This window comes from Lactuca saligna, chromosome 5 (genome assembly GCF_052625555.1).
Source record: "Lactuca saligna cultivar CGN05327 chromosome 5, ASM5262555v1, whole genome shotgun sequence".
NCBI lineage: Eukaryota > Viridiplantae > Streptophyta > Magnoliopsida > Asterales > Asteraceae > Lactuca > Lactuca saligna.
Window position 1 is genome coordinate 240,278,527 of NC_136421.1, and position 8,936 is coordinate 240,287,462.

Genomic DNA, 8,936 nt, shown 5'->3' on the forward strand with positions numbered 1-8,936 from the left:
TACGCTAAGGCATGGTTACTACTATGCTCATCCCCAGCTCGCCCTAGGGAAATCTCCTGCTCTACCCGATTCAATCCTCAGTTGCTGCAGGCCTCCTTGTAATGCCAATTAGCCATCACCAGAACACCATCACATGCGACGAGACTCAGATAATCCTTCGAGTACCCGACTCGTCCCTACAACGGTTGGACTCAAACAAGAGCTGCGCAGTAGGATCAAATCCGGTACTCTAAGATTATTCAACTCTGATCACATGTGGTGTGACGTATTCGCCTAATGGCTAATTCCTATTACTCGGAGTCCCACGCAGCACGAAGCAAGCAACATTCGGACAAGGGAAACGACTTCAAACAATTCCGCTCTCATAGAGAGGAACTGAACTAGCACACCGTGTTAGCTTATACTACCAGGCATACCCTAACAGGCTACCCTACCGCTGTCTACACTACACAAGCATGCAATTCACATATAGGTGGATCACATAAGGCAAGCACATAAGGCATCATTCCTAGATCCTTAGTCCTATTCTAGCATGTTGTTCTACAAAAGCTGATAAACATAACATAAACTGGTATGGGTACTATGGGGAATACTTACTTGAGCTCGGCCGGTCGCGCACATCACACACACTTTCGTTCTTTCTTAAACTCTTTTCTCCTTGTTAGAAAACATTTTCTTTTAAAAATCTTTTAATCCCTCGATTTGGGTTCAGACACCCCCGAAGGTGAGTCCGAATCCCTCAAACCAGGGCTCTGATACCAACTTGTAACGACCCAATTTTCATGTCCAAAAATTTCGTTTTAAAACCTTACTTTAGAAAACATTAATAATTAAAACATTGTTTGATCAAACCACAACACAACGCAAACCATGTTTAAAAGCTAAACCATACAACCCATCAAATATCAGAGTACAAATCCCAGTGAATCTCGTAAATACGGAAACCAGAGTGTGTACATGATGTGCCGCTACTGCGCCAGCTCCTTCCCCTTCGGTGAAGAGGTACCTGAACACAAAACTGTAAAACGTAAGCACAAAGCTTAGTGAGTTCCCCCACTGTACCACATACCACATAATCACATAACATATGTAAATATGTCAAGCATATCTGGGTGCCCGACCTACCCCTTCGGTCCTCTCGACCGGATGCTGCCTAGCATATCTGGGTGCTAGCCTCCCCTTCGGTCCTTTCGACCGGATACTGCCTAGCATATCTGGGTGCTGGCTTCCCCTTCGGTCCTTTCGACCGGATACTGGGGACTATTTCACCCCTACTACTACCACATAACACATATATCACATAGTCTAGCAACCCTAGATGAATATCACAAAGACAATCACCTAATCACACATCTCCTACTGGTGGGCCGACATTGTGGCCTTAGAACCACCTCTACTGGAAGGCGACTCACCTCAAAGTAGCTGCTGAACTGATCGGGAACTGACTGACTGCTGCTGCTGCTCCGGAACTCCTCCGAATGCAATTCCCACAACATACTCAATCACACACTGCTAACTGTCCTCTGGGTAAAAAGACCATTTTACCCCTGGTCTAGCCCTAATTCAAAATCAGATTCAACTATCAGTTGACCCGACTCGCCGAGTCCCTATCCAAACGATTGTCCTGAGTCCCTGATTCTACTCGTCGAGTTAGGCTATGACTCGACGAGTTCTTCTTCTAAACTGACATTGAAGTTCTTCGTCCTACTTGCCGAGTTGTATGAACAACTCGTCGAGTTCATCTTCATCCGATGAACACTCATGCTTAGACTCGCCGAGTTGTAAGAACAACTCGCCGAGTCTGTTCTTGATCTATGAAGATTGCCTTGGACTCGCCGAGCCAGGCCATGACTCGCCAAGTCCTACCATGGGTGAGTTCAGCTTCCAACTCACCGAGTCACCCCCTGTGACTCATTGCTCAAACTCGATACAGCATAAAGGGACCAATTCGGTGACTCGCGAGCCGACTCGCCGAGTCGTCGCGATGCATCCATTAGATACACCGATTTGTTCGATTTCAGTCCATGCCATTCATAGATCTGGGCTTCTAAGACACGAATCACACGTAAAGTTTCCAACTTTACGTGTGGATATTCACTAATATGAATTTTAGGGTTCAAAATGCCTCAAAAGGGTAGATCTAGGATGAACAAGCCACATGGGTCCATAAAGCTAACAGATCTGAGCTCCTGGAGCTCAATCTTGCCTAGATCTAAAGGCCAATCCACTTATTACGAAACATTAAGCACAAACAAGCTTGGGGAATTGCTCAAGAGTGTCTTAAATGAAATCTTAAGCATAGAAACAGGGGGAAAACGAGATATACCTCAATGAAACAGCTGAAAAACACAATAATGCTTGGATGGCTCTCCTTTCTCTTGATCTTCTTCCCCTTCTTGCCTCAAAACCTTCAAGAATACACACAAGAGCCTCAAACTCACAAGAAACAAGCTTAGGACGAGGGTTGGGAGCTCTGGGGGTGAATGGGGGCTGGCAAGGGGCGGATATGAGGTTTAAATAGGGTGCAAACCCCTAAAACTTAGGGTTTCATCCAACAGCGGTGACTCGCCGAGTCGCCAACTTAAACGTGTCCTGGGTCTCGTCCCTACTCGGCGAGTCGAACCTATGACTCGCCGAGTCCAAGGCTAAAATGGGAAATACTCAAATAAGATTTACATACCAGGAACCAGGTGCTACAGGCTTCCTGACGGGAATCTGAACACCCGATTTGCATTTGCCTCACAGAGATCTAGATGTTCTTGGTGTTGCAGGTTTTGCAAGGGTACAATTTTTTTGGTGGTGATGAAGATATTAAGGCTTATATCACGCAAATGGAGAAAGAGACAAAGCAGCAACGGCAGAGGCTGGTGGTCTTAAAACTGAAGTAACAATGGTGGTGCTTCGCCACCGGTAGGTGATGGTATGGCCGGTAGGAGAATGAGAATGTAGTTGCTTAGGGATCACATGAGTTATTCCATTGTTCGGTCATCATTCATAGGCAACAGTGATCGCGAATGTGAAAGGGAGTGGAGGAGATTACAGGGGATCTGAGAGGGTGTTTCCTCCTGAAAGTACAAGACTTAATGACCAGACAAGGTTTGAAAACTCAAACCTTAAATTAACTTAAAATCAATATCTGCTAATAGTATATTCGTCCAATCTTGTATTTTGGTCCAGTCAAGTTTGGTAAACCAATATGAGGATCAACAAAGTATTCAACAAAATATTTAAGTAATATAAATAAGTATGAGCAAAGTAAAAACAACTTAAGAACAATAAGAATAATGGAGAAAGAGATTTGATTTGCAAGATATTTGTATTTAATGTGAATGAGAATATTGATTCTTAAAAGGGGTTACAATACATATAACTTATTTCCTTAAATAGAAAGGAGAGACAATAAGATAAAATACAAGAATTGCATGGAGAATGTAAATATGATAAGTTAGAAAAACGGACACACACGATTTACTCGATTTTGTCACATGAAATGTATAATTGTAATATCTAGTTTGAAGAATTTCCATTGTTGATTCTTATATTGAGGTGTATTACGTTTTGGTCCCTAAGTTCAAAAAAGTACGCAAAAGGAGCCCTAGAGGCATTGTTGTAATATTGGGTCTTCGGAGTACGCCATGTGTACGTTGTATACGTTGAACGTACTATGGCGTGCCCTGGTACATTGGATGTACATTAGTATACGCCATGCATACTTTCTAAATAAGGAAACCCTAATTTTTAGGATTTGACTGGTATTTAAGCATTCTTATGGCCTCTTTTCACCCAACTTAGTTGCCTCCATAACAACATAATCTCTAACCTGAAGTCTTCCTTGCCATTTTTTTTTTAATAAAAAGTGTTATCTACCGTGAATATCCTTTGCTAGATGGATGATTGCACGTGCAATTGGAAAGGTCACGTGCAACAAGGAAGGTGGAGGATTTGATAGGTGTTAGGAGTCTTTCCCGCTAAATCTGGGAATAACTGGCAGTTACTACCACCATCAAACTCCTCGATGGATATACACATAAAATTCAAGCATATCCGAACCCTAAATTCACTCGCAAATTCCCATTTCCATATTTCAATCTCAGATTATATTCGATAATGTTCGTTAATCAAAGGTTCATATCAATCGACGATACAATTCTTTCTTCCCATTCCTCATCCTATTTCGATTCCAAAACCCTAAATAGCCAAAATTCCTAACCTATTATTCATCTCGCCGGAGAAAGCAGGGACTCTGGTTGTTCCGTGTTGTTCCGAACCAATGAAGGGGCTATTCAAATCAAAGCCTCGTACCCCTGTGGAGCTCGTTCATCACCTCCGTCACCTCCTACCCTACACCGCCCCAAATCCCGATGTTCGTCAGAGCAAGCGCCGCGAGAAGGTTTTATTCAATCTCCCGTTTTCTAATCCATATATTTGTTTCTATCTACAAACTTCTAGTATCGGAATTGGTACATCCGTTCCCCGTTATCAACGTAAAATAGTTCTTTTGATTTCGCTAATTTTCCGATTCATGTGAAATTCTATTCAATCTGAGTATTTGGCGACAACAGTTAAGATACCTAAACATATTACAAAGGGATGAGTATCTGCATAATACGCAAACGTAGGGTTATATATCTGGGTGAAAGAGATTCTTACATTCGGTTATGCATTGCGTTACATTACATGCATGTCTTTTTGCAAAAAAAAAAAAAAAAAAACAAAGAAAATTATGATTTGATAGTATCAGCTTTCTGGTTGACACATCTGATGATCAACAGCCATTTTTAATGCTTAAATTCTTACTGATGGTGCAGATTTCTGAACTAAGAAAAGTGATTCTTGAAATGAGGACAATACTTTATGGAAGTGATCGGTCAGAACCAGCAGAAGAGCCATGTGCAAAGCTGACACAGGAGTTTTTCAGAGAAGATACATTACGCAAGCTACTAGCTTCCCTTCCTAATTTGGACCCTGGGGTATGTTTGTTTATCATATTCATGAACCATCTTTAATTTTTTACTGTAAGAACAAGGAGATTGGATGTATCCTTCAAGTATCTAATTCTAATGCTGTTCAATTCTTATCTTATCTCTCTTTTGCATGCTGTAAATAGCAATGAGTTTGGTATCATGCAGACTCGTCAAGATGTTACACATGTGTTAGCAAATCTCCAGAGACAACGCCCCAATGGAAGATGTATTGCCTCTGAATATTTGGAGCACAATACAGATGTTCTGGATATGCTGCTACCAGGGTAATTACTTTAATCCCTCTCTTACAGAGTCTATATATTTGTTTAATATCAATATGTAGAGGCTATTTTGGTCTTTTAACCTACAATCATGTTTCATGTTTAGAACTGATGACTCAGAGCTCGCTATATCATATGGTGCAATTTTAAGAGAATGCATTCGACATCAAGTTTCTGCAAAGTAAGCTTCATAGACAAGAATTCTTTTTTTATTTTTTTATTATTGTCATCTTGCTAATATATTTTATTATGAAATATAATTGTTGTTGTCACAGATATATCTTGGAGTCAGATCACATTAAAAAGTTCTTCAAGTCCATACAAGATCCAAGTTTTGACATCGCATCAGATGCAGCATCAACTTTTAGAGTTAAGTATCATGACACCCTTAATGTATTAAGTTCTTGAAAGTTTAGCTACAGTAACGAAATTAGTGACACTTTGATATTATTAACTTTATCTATGAATGTGAAAATTTCATATTATGTATATAGTAGCGTTGTTACTGGATAAAATGATTTTTTTTTTTACTTTATTTCAGGAGCTATTGACCAGGCATAAGTCAACTGTTGCAGAATTTCTTTCCAAAAACTATGATTGGGTGAATGTTTGTTACATTAAGCACAGTTTTATTTGTTATAAAATTTTGGTAAAATATTTGTTAATTAGACTTTTTTGATGCAGTTCTTCCAGGAGTACAACACATTGCTGCAATCTCCCAACTACATTACTAGACGAAATGCTGTGAAGGTTATTTATTGTTTATTTCTATATTATTTATTTATTTCATTTTTTTTTTAAATTGAAAACTGAGAGTCTGCAAAAATGTTTTATAGCTGCTAGGAGCAATGTTACTGGATCGTTCAAATACTCCTGTGATGGTTCGATATGTTTGCTCATTGGACAACATGAGAATTCTCATGAATCTTCTTAGGGTATTTATTTATTATATTTAAAATTATATTATATATTTTTATATAGACTTTTACAATGTTTGACCTTTTTTATTCTAATGCAGGATTCAAACAAGACCATACAGGTAGAAGCCTTCCATGTGTTTAAGGTATTAAACATATATATATACAACAAATATTCAAATTTTAATTCCTATACAAATATTTATTTTCTAAAAATATGTTTTTGTTTTTTGGAATATAGCTGTTTCCTGCTAACCAGAAAAAGCCACCAGAGATTGTGAATGTGCTGATTGCAAACAGAAGCAAACTCATCCGGTTTTTCAGTGATTTTAGTCTCGAAAAAGGTGAAAGAAAAAATAAAAAATTATTATTCTTGTTTCTGATACTTTTAACATTATATGCTTAAAAAGTAAATTCATTATTCATATTCTGTTGTGTTACAGCCGATGCCCAATTTGAATCAGACAAAGCTGAAGTGGTGAAGGAAATCGCAACCCTTGAGCTGAAAGGCCTCCCATGCTCCACTTTAAAGCAATGTGAAGAAATCTCATGTTAACTTTTTTTTTTTTTTTTAATTCAAGTAGAAAAATGCCTTACATATTTATTTTTACTGTCATATGAAGGCATTGTTTTTAGGTTTTTTCATTTTGTTTCATGAGATATTATCATGCTAAATCCTTTTTTCTAGACCAATTCTGGTATGTGTCATCAAATAGTAACAAATATATATAGTATATACCACCAAAAGAATTACATATAAATCATGAAAAGTAAAAATGTAAAAAATAAAATCCAAAACTCTATGCTGACTGGGTGTAACCATTGCTTACTTGTCCGCTTTTGTCGTCGTCTTGTTTCCTCTTCAAAACGACAAACCATGTATAAGCTTCGAAAATAAGTGTTTCTACACCCAAAGAGATTAGGATGCCTATGTAGGCCTTCTTCCATTTCTTCTCAGGGTCCAAAATATCCAACCCTTTGAACACATTAACGATGCTTAAAATGATCACGGTGTATCCGGTGGCGTGGTGGTAGATGTTCCAGTAAAATCTGTATTTGTTCTCCGGTTTTGGCCTCAAAAGCAGAGCAAACGCCTGAAAATTTGTTAAGATCAGTTTCAAATTTTACACAAGATCGACAAGAAATTATGAAAAATGTGATCGATTTTAGCAATACCTGAAGGGTTCCCAGGGCAAAAAGTGCGATTCCGATGTTGCGGTGAGTATTGTATTCGATTCCGACGGAGTCGCTGCCTAGTTTCAGTCCGGTGGCCCATCCGGCTACTCCGACGATATAGGCGGAAGCTTGACAGGTGACGTGGATGTAGAACCAGGCTGGGTTAGCCGACTTGAAGACTTTCAGATATCTAGCAGCCATGGCTCCCATCGGCATCATTACTCCCCAACTTACAGCGTTCAACACTCCGTGAGTCTGTCAAATTGTTAAATGTAAAAACCAAATCCAGAATTTAGATCTCGATTCTCGACAAAAAAAAAAAGGAAAAAGTTTAATCGAGTAAATATAAGGAACTTACGTTTCTCCGGCGCTGCCGTGAACCACCGACGTTTCCGCCGTCAGCGCTAGTTTCACCAGTAGAGAAATCAACTCTTCCAAGTAAATTAGCATTATCAGAACCCATCCGATGAGCTGCCGGAGATCCTCCGTCGACGGGACCCACCTGCCAGACCTGGTTAAAACTCGTCCTCCCACCAGGCAACACCAAAGTCGCGTAAATCACCACATCGCCGTTCACCATCTCCGCCGTGATCCTGGGCACCCCAAAACTCAACCCACTGGGTTGTAGACCCGTTGCGTAACCCGTAACTGACGACGTGTAAGCTTGAACCGACCCGTTTGAGGATATTAAAGCAACAAGTGCCTGTGCTCCAACCATACCCGACCCGTCAACGTTGAGTGCCCAAGCTGCCCATTGTGATGTGGAGACTCCGGTTTGCCGGTAAGCCACGTCAACGGTGGCGTTCGTCCGGTGATAATTCCAGTGGAGTTGTGAGTTCAAAACAGGTAAAGAGACACACGTGGCGTACACATTGTTGTTTGAGAAGGTGTACGTGTTGCAATCTTGAGCATATGATGTGGTTAAAATCGCAATTAAAATGCAAAAAATTGGGTGAAATGATTTACCCATTTGAAGTTTTTGATGGTTTTGATGGGTAATGAAGATCAATCGATCAAAGAGGTCAAAATCAAGTCTTAGAAATTGTTGTGTGTGTAAATGTAGTTGATGGAAGTGATGAAGTTGTTTGGTGTATATATAGAGAGAGATAGATCGGAGAAATGGGTTGGGGTTGACCGGTTCTTGATCTGGAAAGTTTCGTAGTGAGGTTGAGAAATGAAGAAGAAAAAATTGATTCTTAAATTTAATGCATTCATGTGTGTAAAAGTGTCAACATGAGTTTTGATAATTAAATATGGAATACAATAGTTTAATAGAAAATATAAAATACCAAGAGGGCGTGGAATACGCGTGGCTGCCTTCTTTTCGTGACCGGGAATAAAAAAATACTACAATAAATTGGGGATTAAAAGTTGTAGTAACGACTAATGACTAATGACTTGAATAGATAATGGAATTTTGATTTTGTTATTTAGTCATTAAATCTTTTTTTTTTATGATCTATTTGTTAGTGAACTATTATTTGTTACTGAACTATTAAAATTGTTCACATTTTATCTTTATGATTATAACAACCGGTCATAAAGGTAAAATGTAGCGGTCATAAGGGTAAAATATGAAAATACAAAAAAAATTAGTG

General features: G+C 39.2%; 2 protein-coding genes across 2 annotated transcripts; one reads left to right on the forward strand and one right to left on the reverse strand.

Annotated features, from left to right (window-relative positions):
* Nucleotides 1-3,962: 3,962 nt before the first annotated feature.
* On the forward strand, nucleotides 3,963-6,855 carry LOC145047083 (putative MO25-like protein At5g47540). The gene is made up of 11 exons (XM_078995329.1): nucleotides 3,963-4,390; nucleotides 4,809-4,970; nucleotides 5,130-5,248; nucleotides 5,352-5,426; nucleotides 5,521-5,614; nucleotides 5,787-5,846; nucleotides 5,930-5,995; nucleotides 6,082-6,180; nucleotides 6,264-6,308; nucleotides 6,404-6,506; nucleotides 6,606-6,855. Exons 1-11 carry the CDS (start codon nucleotides 4,271-4,273, stop codon nucleotides 6,716-6,718), a joined length of 1,056 nt encoding a protein of 351 aa, XP_078851455.1. The 5' UTR covers nucleotides 3,963-4,270; the 3' UTR covers nucleotides 6,719-6,855.
* A 10-nt stretch (nucleotides 6,856-6,865) lies between these two features.
* Nucleotides 6,866-8,550, reverse strand: LOC145047082 (cytochrome b561 and DOMON domain-containing protein At5g35735-like). The gene is made up of 3 exons (XM_078995328.1): nucleotides 7,697-8,550; nucleotides 7,339-7,593; nucleotides 6,866-7,256 (listed from the first exon to the last, which is right to left on the reverse strand). The coding sequence occupies exons 1-3, from the start codon at nucleotides 8,306-8,308 to the stop codon at nucleotides 6,963-6,965; spliced, it is 1,161 nt and encodes a 386-aa protein (XP_078851454.1). The 5' UTR covers nucleotides 8,309-8,550; the 3' UTR covers nucleotides 6,866-6,962.
* Nucleotides 8,551-8,936: the final 386 nt, after the last annotated feature.

Bases quoted from the DNA above. Each gene is read 5' to 3' on its own strand.
- LOC145047082 (XM_078995328.1), bottom strand. From the start codon at position 8,308: ATGGGTAAATCATTTCACCCAATTTTTTGCATTTTAATTGCGATTTTA. The intron at 7,594-7,696 runs GTAAGTTCCTTA...ACAATTTGACAG, and splicing joins CACGGCAGCGCCGGAGAAAC to ACTCACGGAGTGTTGAACGC. The intron at 7,257-7,338 runs GTATTGCTAAAA...ACAAATTTTCAG, and splicing joins TTGCCCTGGGAACCCTTCAG to GCGTTTGCTCTGCTTTTGAG.
- LOC145047083 (XM_078995329.1), top strand. From the start codon at position 4,271: ATGAAGGGGCTATTCAAATCAAAGCCTCGTACCCCTGTGGAGCTCGTT. The intron at 4,391-4,808 runs GTTTTATTCAAT...CTGATGGTGCAG, and splicing joins AGAGCAAGCGCCGCGAGAAG to ATTTCTGAACTAAGAAAAGT. The intron at 5,427-5,520 runs GTAAGCTTCATA...TTGTTGTCACAG, and splicing joins CGACATCAAGTTTCTGCAAA to ATATATCTTGGAGTCAGATC.